Source organism: Globicephala melas, chromosome 4 (assembly GCF_963455315.2).
Source record: "Globicephala melas chromosome 4, mGloMel1.2, whole genome shotgun sequence".
NCBI classification, from domain to species: Eukaryota; Metazoa; Chordata; class Mammalia; order Artiodactyla; family Delphinidae; genus Globicephala; species Globicephala melas.
In genome coordinates, this window is record NC_083317.1 from 12,553,004 (window position 1) to 12,570,517 (window position 17,514).

At 48.5% G+C, this 17,514-nt stretch overlaps 1 protein-coding gene across 1 annotated transcript; it reads right to left on the reverse strand.

The window, feature by feature from the left end:
- Window positions 1–331: 331 nt before the first annotated feature.
- MRAP (melanocortin 2 receptor accessory protein) lies at window positions 332–15,942 on the reverse strand. The gene is made up of 4 exons (XM_060297647.1): window positions 15,837–15,942; window positions 2,930–3,033; window positions 944–958; window positions 332–682 (listed from the first exon to the last, which is right to left on the reverse strand). Exons 1-4 carry the CDS (start codon window positions 15,940–15,942, stop codon window positions 332–334), a joined length of 576 nt encoding a protein of 191 aa, XP_060153630.1.
- Between the last annotated feature and the right edge of the window lie 1,572 nt (window positions 15,943–17,514).

The window sequence follows — 17,514 nt, forward strand, 5'->3', positions numbered from 1 at the left end:
GATAAAAAAAAACATTGCAGAAGTAATAGCGGAAACTATGAAGTGACATGGTAGAGATCAGTGAATAGTTTTTAATCTTAATTCATACATATTTTACTTTTCTATCCTTCCCAAAGCAGCATGAGCAGTAAATAGGCAGGTTAAGTGCACTAAAGGAAACGAGCAATATTTGGGGCCTCCTCCCTCGGCCAGATGGGCTGTTGCCAGCCTTGGGTAAATGCATACATGCGCCCCCTTGTACAGTCATTCTTGACCTAGTTGCACATCGTGCTACCTGTAACCAGGCTTTCAGAGGGCACGTGTGTGTCCAGGTTGGTTTGAGTTCCCCGGCTCACTCAGCAATGGCCCTGGTTTGGGTTGTTGGTTCTACTGTCGAGAGGTTCTGTCTGCAGGGGAGGCTCACTGGGCTTGAAGTTCCTGACATCAGCTGGTGCCGTGCAGGTCCCCATCGAGGGCCAGTTCCCAGAGGAGAGCAGGGTGGCCCTGGGGGGTGGAAGGGGGCCGAGGTGGAGGGACTCTCCTGCTGCAGCTGCTGGACGGGGCCCAACGCTCTGCCACCTGGTTCCTCGACCGAGCTCGGTAGAGGCGGCGGGGTCCCCTGGGGGGCCCCGTGGTGCTGGGGTTGCTTCCAGACACAGAAGGGGAGGTTGAGGCCGAGACTCCAGGGGCACGTTGGGTGGTGCTGGGCATTGTTCCTGCGGACAGAGCAGAGGGAAGGAAGCGTCCAAGCTGCCCAGAGAACTGTCCTTCCCCGGGTTGGGGAGGGGACTCCCTGCTGCACCCTCCTGCCTGACCAAAGCCTGCAGGGGAGAGTCACAGGGCGAGAGCCCCTCTGCCGGGGAAGCAGGCCCAGGGCTGGGGGGGGGGGGCTCATCCTGGCTCACCAAGGCTACCACAGTGGAGAAATGGAAGAGAAGAGGAAGTGCTCGATGGTGACCCTGACCTTGGGGCTTTCCCTCTGACCTCATGTCACAGATTCACAGCTGGTGGAGGCAGGGGTGGGCGGATGGGAGGGGGGGAGGTTGACCTTCCGTCCATCCACGTGTTTGAGTGTAGCTCATCTCGTGTCCGTACCTCATGCCAACTTGTATCTGAGCCAGAAATCCATCCTCCCTGGATGGACCCTCCTGCACTCGAGGTGCTGGGGGCACAGGACACATCCCGCCTGCCTTTAGTTTCATTAGTGAAGTGGGATGATAACTGCCTTGTGGGTATCAGGATGAGATGAGGCCATGTACCGATAGCTGTCTAAGCTAGAGAACTAGTTCAGATGTGGTTATAATTGGAATGTGAATGAAGAAGGCCAGGAAGGGAGCACGAGGGAGCTAAGCCCTCCTTCCAGATGACTCAAATGATGCTAGCACAATCTTTTTTTTTTTTTCCATCATGGAAAGAACGACTCTTTGGGAAGCAGCTCAGCATTCTCTTTCCTAAGTCTAACTAAGGATCTATTTGGCAGTCCTGAGCATTCCTTGTCACAAAGTTCCTGGAGAGCATTTTCTGTAGTAAGCCATGCGGCCAGTCAGGACAAAGAGCGTCATTATTTTGCCCTGTGGTAAAACTGTAGCCCAGAAGATGCTAAAACCCCTGTGCCCACCAGGCTGGGGAACCTTCCGCTGGGAGGTAGCTGAGTATCCTCGCAAACTGTCCCTAGCACAGGGCTTGTTCCAAGTCACCGCAGAAGAGTAGAAAAGAAAGTCAATTTCATTAGTTTGTCCCTCGGGGATCTCTTGGGGGTAAAAATCTGCTTAGCTTCAATGTGAGTTCTGAAAACTGAAAGAATGGATTTCTTCATTGCTCGAAAGCTGGTCCCCGCCTCCCACATGTGACCAAGGGAACCAGAATGACCTGGTGTGTGTAGACCCGGTGCATGAGACACTATGGACACGGCGGGTGGACGAGGGGATAGGAGAGACAGGCCCCTCCAGGCAGGTCTGTGAATCCGCAGGCCCTCGGGGAACTGGCAGGGGGACCCCATCAGGCAGGGGGGCTGCCCTCTGATTCTTTCAGGGGCTTGGAGGCTCCTCTTCCCCTCCTCTCAGAACAGCTCTGCCCACCTCTCCCTGCTCCCAGCTGCCTGTGCTGACTCATGGTTCCCACATCCCAGGAGTTCTTGGTCCATCATGGTACCCAGCCACCATCTTCCTCTGGCCCCCTCAGTGCCTCGTGGCCCCAGCTCCCCTGCCAGGCCATGTGTCTCTAGGGGCAGTGGCCAGCCCTGGACCAGCCGTCTCCGGGTTGGTTGCCCACCCCTGGTCCCAGGAGCTATGGCAGGGAGAGAGGGGGTATAGGGCCCCTTGTAAGCATTGTCCTTGGGACGGCGGTGGCTGTGTTGGGCGGATTCAGCTGGAAGGGAAAGTTGGGTGCAGGAGGCCAGTTGTGTAGCACAGGAGAATTAACATACAACGAGCTCGGCTCTAGTGGCTACTTGGAATGCATAGATTGTGCCTCCAATTTAACTTCCGCTTCATGGTCTTCAACAGCTTCACTGAGTTATGGTCTACACACCACAAAGTTCACCCGTTTAAAGTTTATAATTCAATGGTCTTTAGTACGTTCCCTGAGTTGTGCGACCATCACCACAATCTATGTTGGAATAGTTACCTCGTGCCCCAGAGAAACCCTGTGCCCCTTAGCAGTCAGCCCCACTTACTCTGCCTTCTCCCAGCCCTGGGCAACTGCTAATCTGCTTCCTGTCTGTGGGTTTGCCTCTTCTAGACATTTCACATCCAGGGAATCACACCACGTGTGGTCTTCAGTGCCTCACCTCTTTCACGTAGCACAGTGTTTCCAGGGGTCATCCACGTTGTGGCATGAATCAGGGCTTTATTCCTTTTTATGGCCAAATAATATTCCACCTGGGACATACGGGTACCCCCTATTTAGCCCCTCACGTGGCCACTTACCACATACCTCCGCCTGTCCTTACTTTCCTCGTCTGCGGGGAGGCTGGCCAGGACATGGACAGAAGCAGCAGGAACAGGAAGACCACGAAAGCTGCCAGGCTCACCCAGAAGGCGATGACGATCGAATCTGTGGGAGGCAGACACGTGTCTCCACGTCAGTGTGATGTCACAGGGCCCACGGCCGGGAAGCGAGGGCCCCCATGTGCTGTGGGGATGGGGCTCTGGGGCTAAGTCTTCTTGGCTGTGATGGGGGGGTGGAGGTACGGGGGCAGATTTTTCCATTAATGATAACCTTGGGAAGGAAACGGGCAGCAGCAGGGACCTGGCGTTTTTCCCAGGGCCACGGGCCTCTCGGTGAGTTTAGGGGGCTTATTGAGGGGAAAAAACAGTGAATGAAGTTGGGTGACACCTCATGGGTTTGCTTTTTCAGCTGCTACTGATGATCAGAGAATGGATTTCCCCTCCTCCCTGCCTCTCGGGAGGGAGAAGAAAGAGCTGTGAGCAACTTCTCGTGGCAAGACGCCCTCCCCTCCCCTGTGAGGGCTGCAGCCCCTACCAGCCTGGTTAGGGACACCTTCAAAGACCCCAAGATCAGAGACTTAGAAAAAAAGATGTGCGCTAGGCAACTGTGCCAGCCTGCCGCATGAAGGGCCAGGCCCTTCCCGCTGTGGAGTTGTCACCCGAGGTCTGCCACGGCCAGCCTGCTAGAGGTGGAAAGAGCCGGTCCCTTTCTTTCCGAGAGACAGGCCTAGCTGCGGGGCAGTGGCAGGAGGAAAAAGCACTATTGCAGCCACTACTCTGGCTGTATCTGTGGCCGGAGGTGACAGTACGCGGGGAAAACGGGAAAGATGCTTAGTCTCTTCTGGGCCCCGGGTAGATCCTGGCAGGTCAGGAGGTTCCTTTCTCTGAGACTCTGGGTCTGGAACTTTCGGCAAGTTGCTAGGGAACTGCAGGGGTATAGTTTCTCCTGGGGGTTGTGTTTGGCTCTGGGCACAGAGGACCAGGCTCATAATTAGTGTCTGCAAGTATCTTCTCCCAGACACACTCATGCCCCCAGGACAAGATGCCCCAGACCAGGATATGCTAGGCACCTACATGTGTGACCAAAGGAAGCCACTGAAGGATAGTAATCAACAGGCATGTATTAAGCACGTACAGGAGCCAGGCTTTGCTGGGGGCTGTTAAGGATTCAGAGGGGGCCAACCTGCCCACCAGAAATCGCTGACCCCCTTCAGGATGCTGCATCTCTCCCCCAGCGTCCTCGGCACTCCTGCTGCACTGCCTGTGCCAGCCGTGCCCTGCCTTCTGCTGGGTTCTGTTCAAACAAAAGATGTTCTTGTGATGGATTCAAATGAAAAGATGTTTATAAATGGGTGAACAAATGAACAAATAACTGAATGGAGGACTAGAGATCTATGAGTCATTTGTGGGGTAAATAATAGTAATTTAGTAAAGACCGTTACCACTGCCCTCTATGATCCAAGACAGGTAGAGGGAGAAACTGAGACTTTGAAAGAGTCGATTTTAGGTCCTAAAAGTGTCAAAAACAGGTAATAAGGAACAGATGCAGTATCTGCAAAAAGAATCCTGGACCTCCACCACCTAGTAATGCATCAGCAACTCGGCACTCACACTGAAGAGAGGACAAGGACAGCAAAGCTTTGCAAGGACAGCAAAGCCCCCCAGGCTGACTCTCACATCCTCTCTGCTTTCTGTCCCTGACCTGAGAAACCGATGGGGGTGCCCTAGAGCAACAGACTGTTGTAGGGGCCCTATGGGCTCCTGGGAAACAGGAAATGAGGTTGTTGCCATCCGTCTTAAGCTTAAGGACTTTTTAAAAAAATTTTTATTGGAGTATAGTTGATTTACAATGTTGTGTTAGTTTCAGGTATACAACAAAGTGAATCAGTTATACGTATACATATATCCACTCTTTTTTTTAGATTCTTTTCCCATATAGGCCATTACAGAGTATTGAGTAGAGAGTTTCCTGTGCTGTACGGTAGGTTCTTATTAGTTATCTATTTCATATACAGTAGTGTGTATACGTCAATCAAAAGAAGCCTCTGGGGCTTCCCTGGTGGCACAGTGGTTGAGAGTCCGCCTGCCGATGCAGGGGACACGGGTTCGTGCCCCGGTCCGGGAGGATCCCACATGCCGCGGAGCAGCTGGGCCCGTGAGCCATGGCCGCTGAGCCTGCGCGTCCGGAGCCTGTGCGCCGCAGTGGGAGAGGCCACAACAGTGAGAGGCCCGCGTACCGCAAAAAAAAAAAAAAGAAGCCTCTGACTTCCTTAGTGTTCCTTGCCTGCTCACTGTGTATTATTCCACAATACCTGCTTCGGTTCAACTCTGTCCCAAAGAGTCCCAATTTATTGTATAACCCTCAAAGTATAAGAGTATGTATGTTTTCAGAAAATATGGTTTGGGATTTTTATTGTATAAGGAAGTTTCAGATTTCTGCAGACACTAACGCTCTTTTACTTTCATAAAAGTAATGCAGGATTTGAGGTCTTTGGCACCTACGTAAGTTCCGTCAGAGCCTCTAAGAAAACAGACCCCAAAGCTGAGCAGTTGAGACGCCCCCTCCCCTCTCCCAGGCTCCCCTCCCCCAGGCTCACGCTCTCTGCCCCAGCCCTTGGTCATTATCTCCAGACGCTGAGCAGGAAATGAGACGTTACCGCTCCCAGAACACAGCGTCTTCAGAGAAGTGAAATTTTCATTTCGCCAGACCAAAAAGGCGAACAGTAGCCACTAGCTACTGTTTCCTGTACCACATTCTATTTCATCGTGTTCTGTTGAAAAACACGACCAAGAAAATAGGGTTTTTTCCTCTTCTTCCTGAAGGTTCAGCCTAAGTGCTTGAGAGAACGTTTTGTACCAAGGGTGAGAGCTGTCATTCCCCAGTGTTGGAAATGTTTAAACATCCATGGGCTTGTCTTTACAACAAGGAGCACCAGGCTGGCTTGACAATGAAACTGGTCCAGCCACGGAAAGCTCCCCTTCCCTTCCCTCTTCTCCAAGGCCCTAGAATAAAATGAACCCCAAGGTTTTTCCCTTCTTGGGGAATAATGACGGGGTTAAGGGCCTAGGCTCTGGAGGCTAACAAATTCTGACTTGGTCATTTCCTAGCTTTTGGATCTCAGGCAATCTTTTTTACATCTCTAAATTTATTAACAGATAAACTCCTTATCTGTTAAATGGGGATAATAGTATGTGTTTTTTGGCTGTTAGGCAAATTAAATAAAATAATATGTATATGCAATGTACATGGCACAATTCCTTGTTTAATGGTCGTGAACCAATGTATAAATAGAACTAATATTATTTCAGTTACGAGGGCTTTGTGGCAAGTAATATCACAGTATCCTTCAAGCTCACTAAAATGTAAGCTATGAGTGAAGGTAATTGTAGCATAGACTGCTGGCTGTCAATCCTAATGTTTGCTTTCACATGCTTCCATAGTAATAGAACCCCTCCTTTAGCAGGTCACATGGCTTCCTGGCATGAAGACTACATTTCCCAGCCTCCCTTTCAGTTAGTAGGGTCATGAGACAAGGTTCTGGCCAATGAGATGCGAGTGGAGCTGTTACAAGCCGGTTCTAGGAGTCCTTCTGCAGAGATGGCTGGATTTCTAAAACCCATGTCCCTTCTTATGCCCTTACTCCATTTTGTTGCCCAGAACATGGATGTGATGGCTAGAGCCAGGCTTGGATGGCAGGGATGGCAGAGATATGAGCTAGAACAAAGCTACTTCTTGAAGATTTCATGGAGCTGACATACCATCCCATCCTTCAAACTTGTACATGAAAGAGAAATCAACATCTGTTTTATCTGGAACTCTGTTAATTTAACCAATTTTCTCTATTGAATCTGTAAAAAAATTGACTTTTTAAATGAACACATCAAAACTGACAAATCCAAATGAATGCGGACCTTCAAAATAATCATCTGCTCTCTTCCACAGTCATCTAAATTTTCCTAAAATACATACGATGATCAGACATTTATAAATTCTTCTTTTGCAATTACCTTGAAGGACACATACACACACACACACCAGTTTTGCTACTTTATGAGATATTTTATTTTTGACACCCAGCTGGTATCAATCAGCTTAAGTCCATTCACCTGATTGGTTTCTGGGTGATTCTTAACTATTTCTCAGAAGCAAATCCACTCTCCAAAGACATACATAATTTATCTCTGTGGACATTTCATAGAATGTGTCATGGCCACCAAAGTCATTTCCAAAGTAAGAGTTCCAAGCAGTTTTTGAGCAATGACAGACTCATTCAAGTTTGGCAGCTCCACATGGGGCTAGCTAGATGAGAAATTTGTTCCAAGGTAAACATACTCATATCTTTGTTTAAAAATCACTTTCACTGCTTACGTCACGTCCATGGAACTGACCATTTGCTGAAGACTTAAACATCATAATTAAAGTTGTAACCTGAACTTCATCCCTCCGACCAAAAGAGAAGAGTTATATAGAGGTCCTTTGTTCAATCTTTACCCTGAAGTCTATGCATTGTGTTCAGAAGAGATTGGTTAGTGGTGTGTTTTTCCTCTCCTAGCTGTCAGAGAAGCAGATGAATAGACTGCCTTATTATTATTTACTTTTTAACACCTTTATTGGAGTATAATTGCTTTACAGTGGTGTGTTAGTTTCTGCTGTATAACAAAGTGAATCAGCTATACATATACATATATCCCCATATCTCCTCCCTCTTGCATCTCCCTCCCACCCTCCCTATCCCACCCCTCTAGGTGGTCACAAAGCACCGAGCTGATCTCCCTCTGCTATGAGGCTGCTTCCCACTAGCTACCTATTTTACATTTGATGATGTCTATATGTCCGTGCCACTCTCTCACTTCATCCCAGCTTACCAGACTGCCTTATTATTGAAGCCGCCAGAAGCAGTGCATCAGCAGAAGTCAATATGGGCCATGACGAATTCTTCCTAACCTCTAATTAAAGGAAGAAGACATACTGACCTGAGAGGTAACTAATACAGCCGTAAAGCCAGACACTACCCAAGGAAAATCAACTCATCTCACTCCTCCCTGCAAGGGAGTACTTGAGTAGCATCTGGAGACTCATGGTATTAAAATAATCTGTATGGTTGCTATAAGACTGGAATATGGGACTGTTTTTTTCTCCTAAGCTTAGCCGCTGAAAAGGGAACAAATAGAAGATCAAACGTGTCATCAGTCTGTTCAGGCAGGGTCTCAGGAAACAGATTTGCATTTTCCACCTTTCTGACAGTGTTGGGAAGATTCTTAACCTTTCCGTGAAACAGAAGCCACGTCTGAAAAATCACAAGGGTAACAATCCTTGTGACGTCCCTGTAACAGAATCACACCAGATTTTAAGCCATCCTGGGAAAGGGCAACCCACAGCCTTCAAGTCAGCACTCAATGCTCATAAAAGTATATCTAAATCCCTAGACGTTTCCAATTATCTGCCCAACCATGATGGAATAAATTGCACTGTCTGGGCATGAACACAAAAATCTTAAAATCCTTCCTGCTTGTTAGGTTAACACATGAGCTCGGGGATTTTTGTCTTCTATTTTTGTCTTCTCTACTTGACACAGGAGTTGAACCCAGCCTGGACTTCACCATGTCTACCAGCTGCCCTAGGTGACCTTCTAGTGAGACGATCTGAGCGAGAGCTTTGCCTCTTTGCCCAAAGCATTCCCAGCATCTTTCTGTCTTTGATGCGCACCCCTGCAGAGACCTGGGATATGATGCCTTCTGATTTGTTTGACTGGGTTGGCGATCCAGCCCAGAGGAACTGGCAGGGAGAGAAAGTCACATCTGTCAGTAAAGGAGGTCACCTGCTTGCTGTGGTTGACCTCTGTCCCCCCTCACCTGGACTCACGCTTACGTTACTGTACCTTCGAAGCCAGGTAACAGAGCATCCCTGAGACTGCCCAATGCTGCCTTTTGCTGATCATCACAGAAAACAAAAGTGACACAGTGATAACGGGAGCACAGAGATTGGATGAGGAACATTGCTGCTTTTGCATTTTTTAGGCTTTTTCTTTTTTAGTGAACTTTTTTGAATTCAAATACTAAGGACAGAAATAGGCGAGACATCTTTACTTAACACACAACAGTGGAAGAAGTTCTTCTCTCCCCAAGGCCACTGCTTATAAGAGCAACATTCTGGAAACATTCTATATGCTCAAAGATACATATTTCTAGAACACCATGCAGCTATTTGCAAAATTTTTGTGAAAGAATATTTAACAACATGGGAAAAGAAAATACTGTGAGGTCAGTAAGAGCAGGGTACAAAATAGCATACACAGCCAGATCTGATTTGAAATATATCTAGGAGACAGGATGTGCATAGTGAATTCTCTCTGTCTGCTTCAGCTGATGGCCAAGACAAAGGTGCCACTATAGACTGAATGTTTGTGTCTCCTACCCACCATTCATATGTGGAAGCCCTAATCCCCAGTGCAATGATTTTTGGACGTGGGGCCTTTGAGAGGTAATTAGAGTTAGATGAGGTCATGAGGGTGAAGCCCTCATTAGGATTAGTGACCTCATAAGAAGAGAAAGAGACACACATACACTCTTTCACCATTTGCACCAAGGAAAGGCCTTGTGAGCAGACAAAGAGAAGGTGGCCATCTACAAGCCAGGAAGCAAGTGCTCACCAGACAGAGAATCTACTGCCACATTGATCTTGGACTTCCAGCCTCCAGAACTGTGAGAAATAAATATCTGTTATTGAAGCCACCCAGCCTGTGATATTTTGTTATAGCAGCCCAAGGAGACCAAGACAGGGCTTGACTACTTAAAATCTGACTTGGTGATGCTTAGCTCTGAGGAATTTTCTTTAGAGACAGTAGATAGTATTAGGAGTCCCCCAAGACCCTCATCTTGTAGGAGAGGGTGCCCTGCCCTCGAGTCCATGGAGACAACCCAGGGCATTCCCTATGTGTCTGTTGCATACTTCCCAGCCTGCAGATCTGTGGGAAATAAATTTCTGTTGTTTTTAATCCACCCAGTCTATAGTACTTTGTTATAGCAGACTGAAAGGACTAATACAGGCTGCTGTAACGAAGTACCATGTCTGGGGTAACTTAAACTACAGACATTAATTTTCTCACAGTTCCGGAGGTTGGAGGTCCAAGACCAAAGTGTCAGCAGGGTCGGTTTCTTCTGGGGCCTCTCTCCTTGGCCTGTCTTTCACTGGGTCCTCTCATGGTCATCTCCCTGTGTGTGTCTGTGTTCTAATCTCTTCTTACAAGGACACCAGTCGCTCTGGATTACGGCCCAGCCTAATGACCTCATTTTAACTTAATCACCTCTGTAAAGGTCTTATCTCCAAATACTGTCACCTTCTGGGGTACTGGGAGTTAGAACCTCAACATAAGAATTTGGTGGGGGGCCGGGGGACACAATTCAGCCTATAACACCCAGGAAGGACAAACTTGGAAGGGGTTCAGACCTCCCTGGAGGAGATGTGGTTTGGCCACTGGATGGCAGAGGGGTTGGGTCATTCAGCCAGGCCTGAGTTTGCCTGGAGCTGCTAGACAAACCATGGAGAGCCCTCTGGAGGCCTGGTGGGTGGGTGGGGGTGTTGAGGGGGAAGAGAGGAAGATGGAGGAGTTGTGGCACCTCCCCCACCGACCACAGGTTGCCCGGGGGCTTTGGTTTCTTTGTCTACATGGCTGCAGAGAGGTTATTGCCACACCGAGGCTGCAAGATCTCAGGGAGACGGTGTTCTGGGCCAGGGACCGGGGCTAGTTCCCCCAGACGTCCCCACGCCCTCACTGCTGAACCCCCAGCCCCGGTGCTCCAGCGGTGCCCTCCAGAGCCCTCTCCTGAGAAAGCCTAACACGTGCTCACTTTAAAGAAAATTCCATCGTTGATCACAGAGCCTATTTTGAAGGGCGCATTCAGAGCTGAGAGGCAATAAATTGATAATTGGTGCAAATATTCATCATAAAAATTAATAATGTGTGCAAGAGCAGCCTACTTCACATTAGTTTATTCATTCATTCAGCAAACAGCTATCGTGTGCCTACTGTGTGCTAGGCACTATTTAGGAGCTCGTGGGGGAGAAAGAGAGAGAGAGAGAGAGAGGAGGACAAAGGTTCCTGCTCTGCTGGATCTGACATCCTGGTGAGAATCTGCCCCCTGATCATGAAAAGTGTCCTGGGAAGAGTCCTGAGGCATCAGAGCTGGAATTTAGGTCGTGGCTCTGTGACTAGTCAGCTGCGTGACATTAAGTAAGTCACTTGGCCTCGCTGAGCCTCACATACTTCTATTCCCATGGCTGTAACACCGGAGCACGCTCATTCGTTCATTTATGCGGCCGCTCCCTCCTATACTGTGAACTCCTAAGGGTAGGGATCCTTTCAACTTTATGCTTCCAGCCCCAGCACATGGCTGTTTCCTGCCCACGTGTCACCACTACCCTACCGACCCTCACATTTATATGTTCACCAGAGCCATTTTCTTAGCAAGCAAATCGGCCCTTGTCTCTTCCCTGCTTACAATTTTAAATGACGCCCTGCAGTTTACAGGAATCCTCCAAGGCTGGCCTGCAAGAACCTGGCCCTCGGGGATCCGGAGCTCATCCTTTGTCACCCTTCCCAAAACACCGTCCCGGAAACACATCTTTTACCTACAGGAGTGTAACTGTTCTCTACCCTGCGCCAGCCCCCTGAGTAGCAGGCAAATTCTAATCGATTTTTTGGACTCAGCTTTGCCACATCTTCCCTGGGAAGCCTTCCTTCACCTCACAGGTGTCCTTCCCTGTGCTCTGTGGGCAACTTTTGCAAATCTCCAGCCTAACACCGTTAACTGAATAAACGTTTATTACTGATCAGTATCTCCCACTTGACGGGACAGTTGAGGATCAACAGAGTAACCTGCTTGATCTCTTCCTCGAGCCAGTGTTATCTACAAAAGGGGTCTGGTCTAGACTAAGAGAGACTCCAGGGACCAGACGCAGCTCATCAGCATGGAGTGGACAAAATAGCTCTCATGCACATTTGGGGGGAACTGGGAACATTTGAATATAGACCGGAGATTAGATGATACTAAGAAATAATTGTTGAAGAGTTTAGATGTACTGTGATGTCCTAACTTTTAATAGTTTCCTAAATTTGGTGGAGGAGTGTCATGAGGTCTGTAACCTACTTGGAAATACATCATCACAAAATAGATCAACATGGTAATAAAATAAAATAGTTGTTGGGCTTCCCTGGTGGTGCAGTGGTTGAGAGTCCGCCTGCCGACGCAGGGGACACGGGTTTGTGCCCCGGTCCGGGAAGATCCCACATGCCACGGAGCGGCTGGGCCCGTGAGCCATGGCCGCTGAGCCTGTGCGTCCGGAGCCTATGCTCCGCAATGGGAGAGGCCACAACAGTCAGAGGCCTGCGTACCGGGAAAAAAAAAAAAAAGTTGTTAAAAAAAAAATCGAGGACATGGATTTAGTCCATTTGCTTTTATACTTCCAGCTCCCAGTGCAACTGTCTGACGTGTAATGTATAGTACAGAATTTTGATTGTTGAATTAATCATGAGCAATGGCCAGAAGGTGGGAAAAGGTATGGAGTGTTTCTGGTGCGGAAGTGGATGTCTTTGAAAAGATTGAAAATAAAATTGACAGTTCCTAATTTCAGAGGGACTACCAGGAGGAAAAGGGGGCTTAGACCTATTGGGGAGGGCAGGGGCAGGGAAATGAGCAAAGGGCACATGGTTGAGCCTGGAGTCCCTCCTATGCAGGGACGCCGTGAACAGTTACACAGGCTGCACACTGCTCAAGGGACCCCACCTGAATGGGTTGTGATTAGCTGTGTGCCCAAAGGAGGAGGCTTTTTTCTAATTTTTCTCTACCATGGGGGTTAGTGGCAGCCCTGTTCCTATGTTTGTGGGGCTTGAGGAAGGAGAGGAGAATTAAGGTGACCATCCGATGTGCCTGGGTTTCTCAATATGCATCCATGGGACAGTCCTGGGCAAACCTAGAAGGCTGGTCGCCCTCAGTATGGCAGCAAGAGAAAGAAGAGATTGAGGAGATGGAAGTGAAGATGGAGAGAGACTGAAACCAGGGGGCAGAAGGAGATAAGCTTGTAGGTTGATGTTTTCCAAAGGGACCAGAAAATGGAGTCATTGTCACCAGCTGATAACACAACTTCCCACAAGCTCGGTGGCCTGTCCTCCCCACCTGAGCTCTGCTGAGCACCCACTGGACCCAGCCTCATACAGTTACAGACAGGCCCAGGGAGGAGAGAGGGCACCCAAGGGAGTTCTCAGTTTCCCCTCAGCAGCTCCAGGCAGGAGTCATTACAAAACAGCACACAAAGTAGGAGTGCAATTGTATGTGGGTGTATAGGTGTGTGTGTATGTCCAGGCATGCACGTGTGTATGTGCCTGTGTGCACATGAGGATACGGACACAGAACCACCCTAACTGGCTAGGCACCAAAACGTTAACACTGATTTTTTTCTGACTGGTAGAGTGAAGTCATTTATTAAGGAGCATATCAACCTTTAAAAAATATATTTAAAAAATGTGGTCAGGGCTTCCCTGGTGGCGCAGTGGTTGGGAATCCACCTGCAAACAGGAATAAAGGATCCCAGAAGGAGCACCTCTCCCTGTGGGTGTCAAAGATTCCTGATATCTAGGGGTTGGGTATAAAATGGTATCTGATATCCATTGTAATAAATCTGGAGTTAACATTCTAAGACATTAGGATACTTTTGAGACAGAATATTCTTTTAAGATGGATTTTTAAAAAAATAAATGAGATTTAAAATTTTTCTTATTTTATTTTTTTAATTAGTTAATTAATTTTTGGCCACACCACCACATGGCTTGTGGGATCTTAGTTCCCCGACCAGGGATCGAACCTGGCGCCCTCGGCAGTGAAAGCACCGAGTCCTAACCACTGGACCGCCAGGGAATTTCCTTAAGATGGACTTCTTGATAGAGTTTAATTTATTTGTTTGGGGTTCCAATAAGCTGGCTGAGTTTCTTCAAATTGTAGATATCATGTTTTCTATTGTCTGTATGCAGATATGGGAGAGTTATTTTGTCAGTCCCCTAAGATGCATAACTTGAATCCTTGCTATGAAAATACCAATCGATGTTTACTCTTCATGGGAGAGATGACCCAGCAACTGGCTTCCGCCTGTAGGAGTCAAAAGCCGCCAACATCTAGCTTGTCTGGGGGGTGGTAAGGCGGTGACTTGTCTCTCTGGTGAGATTCCTCGCTGAGATAATCTTTACTGGGTTTGGGAGTTTGAGGAGGAATTTCTTATTTGATCTCATTTCTAGCTCCCCAGGTTGTAAACTTCCAACTCTAGTTCAAGTGTGCAAGAAAGAACATCTCAAACCTCATACACAATTTAGAGAACACCAGCCGTTTTTGTCAGAAATGGAAGTTGTTTGTGGGTAAGGGGGGAAAGGCAGAGGACTGAGATCATGTGTTCTAAGATTCTAGAGTTGCAAACGGTCCTCCCACCCAAAGCAGCTGGGAGACTCTTTGGAGCCCAGGTGGTGGCTGAGAGGGGTGTCTGGCATACGAAAGGACAGGAGTGTCTGAAGCGGAGCCAGAATTTTATTTAATTCGTGTTAATTTTAAAAAGTCTTTCCTGAATGCAGATCTACATGTTGTCCAGATCAATATGTATCCCGAAGTTCTGAACTTTTGATAATATACTTATGTGGGCTTTGATTTCAAATCTGCCACTTTCTCCCTATTACTATATGTCTTCCTTATTGTGAGTCGTAGGTGAAAAAAATCTGCATTTTAATGTCATGATTATATACCTTGTATCAGAAAACACACGCCAAATCATTTTCCCCCCAAATGTTTTGCTACAGTGTCAGGGATACAGGAAGTCCTCAGCAAACATGAAACAGAAGTCCTCAGCTTCTGCAAGTTGTAAATGAAACAGGAAACAGGAACACTTCCTAACCAGACATTCTATAGGACTTCCCCCAAGGGCCCTGCCAGGGATCTGCCTCCTTTTATTAAATGATACCATCCGAGTGAATTTCAGTTTCGAGCTGGTGTGTAACAGACTATCTTTCTTTTCATACGAGAAGCATCCGGTTCCTTCAAAGGACTGCGTTCATTTTTTGAAGGACATAGTGTGTGATGGTGGTGAAATCCCAAGGAACCCAAGGGACTTCAGAATAGGCAGAGAGGATGGGCTCCTGAAACTGAGACTTTGTTTTTGTTTTGTTTTGTTTTACATGTTCATTCACTCAGTCAACTCATTATCTTGACTGACTAGCTGGAATAATCAGAGGAGATCGCTGACAAAGTACCAAGTTACGCAAGAGATAAAGGCTGGGCTGGGGCAAGGAGGAAAAGGATGTTTACTTGTCTGGTTGTCCTTCCTGAGACTGTGAAGATGAAGCACTGGTGGGTATTTTAATAAGAATTAGTAAGTCACACATCTTAGGAGTGGACACAGTAACTCTCTCCCACATCTGTATAGAGGCAACAGAAAACGTGAAATCTGCAATTTGAAGAAACTCATCTAGCTTATTGGAACTCCAGACAAATCTAACTCTATCAAGAAATCTATCTTACCAGTAGATTCTGCTCCCAAAGTGTCTTAGCTTCTCAGGAGGTTAGTTCCAAACTTATTACAGAAGATAACAGGTACACCCGCCACCCCCCGCCATTCCCTTATATCCACGAGCTCAAGTCATATTCTGGCTTCCCGGTGGGCATCTGCTGTAGTTCTTAAGTGAATGGAGAAAAGTCATTTGGGCCAACCCCCAGCCTCTGCCCGGCCAGCTTTCCCAGTTCGGGACTCACCCCCAGCCTCTGCCTGGCCAGCTTTCCCAGTTCGGGACTCACCCCCAGCCTCTGCCTGGCCAGCTTTCCCAGTTCGGGACTCACCCCCAGCCTCTGCCTGGCCAGCTTTCCCAGTTCGGGACTCACGTTTGCTGGCCTTCAGCTTCTTCTCATCCACGGGAATGAGGTCCAGGTAGTCCAGGTAGTATTCGTAGCTGTCGTATGCGGTAGAGGCATTGGTCTGGTTGGCCATGCCTGCAGCGCTGGCAGGTGGCCCCTGCGGAGCTGCTCAGAGCTCTACCAGGAGGTTGCCCGGCTGATTTCTGTAAAATCATCCAAGTGTGTCTGTGGGTCTCCAGGCTCAAGGTCTGCCCACTTATCAGAGCCGCTGGGCTCAGAGGAAGGTCAGAGGGGTGGGCCTGACATCTTCAGTGTTCAAGTAGAGCGTTCCATCCTGCCCTGCTTGACGGAACTCCAAGACAAACAGAGCTACAAGGCTGGAGCCTGCAGTCCCAGTGCAGTTCCAGGTTGGCCCTCAGCGTCAGGACAGGAAAACAGATCCCCCAGGGCCCCTTGAAAGGCAAGATGTGGTCTACGATTGGAAAGGACAGTCACATTCTACCTTAAGTACTAAAAAGTTAATCAGCAAATCAAAAGCCTGTCAGTGCCCTTGACTTGCATTAAGGCAGTGCTTGGTGCTATTAAGCAACCAGCAAATCACTGGCTTAGATTCCTTATCCGAGGGCCTGAGTGATGTCAACCCTGAACTTGCAACCTCTCGTGTCCACGTCAGCAATTAATTAAACCAAAAGAACACTCCTCTCCAATTGAGCACACTTCCCAGCTTTCATCTGAGCCCCCAAGAAGCAATCAGTCAGTTGCCTCTGTTCAGACAGGCTGTTTTTTGTGTCAAGATCCCACATGGACTGTGCTCTTGGGAAATAGGGCCCCAAGGTGAATAGGGTTCACCAGCCCTCTGCTGACGACACACGGGACAAGGATTCTGCTGGTCAGGGCCTGACTCCAAGTTGTACACTCACTTTTCTAGGAGCACAGATGCAGTCAGGAGGAACATTCTTCCTCTCATTCCAAGTACTGGGAATGAGAAGCTCTAAATGTGAGAGGATCCCTAGAATTAGTTACAAAATCAAAATGCACAAAATGATGGGGACTTTCCCTCCAATATATGAACTTTCCCGTCTTCTTGATTCAGGTCTACACTGCCAGAGGAAAGCTGGGCACTAATGGTGTAGACAGTGAACCCGGATAACTTCAGGCCCACCTGGTGGGCCTGCAGCGTTCCACGGGGACCCCTCCTCCTGAACTGAACCTCGGTGGTTCAGTCGATTAGAAAGGGAGAAGTGAGCTCCTGCGTTTCCAAAGTGAGGAGATGAAAGATCCACTTGAAAAGACACTCCGTACAGCGTGCACGTCCTTGTGCGCGTACGTCCAGCTGTTGCTGTGCGCGCTGCTGTGCACGTGCCTCCTGGGAGTCCTTGCTTAAAGGGACAGTAGAGTGTGGGGGACACAAGCATGGATTCTGGAGCCAGGCTGCCCACTTTGCATCCTAGCTCTAGCTCTTCCCAGCAGTGTGGCCCTGGACGAGTGACTTAACCTCTCTGCAGCTGGCTTTCCTCATCCGTGAAATGGGCATGACCACAGCATGTGTCTCCCGGGCAGGGGGCGGCGGCGGGGGGGGGGGGGGGGGGCGGGGCTGGGAAGTATGGATGGGCACAGCCAGGCATGGGACTTACAGCAGCCTTGTCGGTAGGAGGCGCCCGTAAATATAAGCTGTTGTTGTCACCTGCCAGCGAATGTGGCCTTT

Coding starts and splice junctions, on each gene's coding strand:
- MRAP (XM_060297647.1), bottom strand. CDS start 15,942: ATGGCCAACCAGACCAATGCCTCTACCGCATACGACAGCTACGAATAC. Junction 3,034..15,836: donor GAAGCTGAAGGCCAGCAAAC/GTGAGTCCCGAA, acceptor TGCCTCCCACAG/ATTCGATCGTCATCGCCTTC.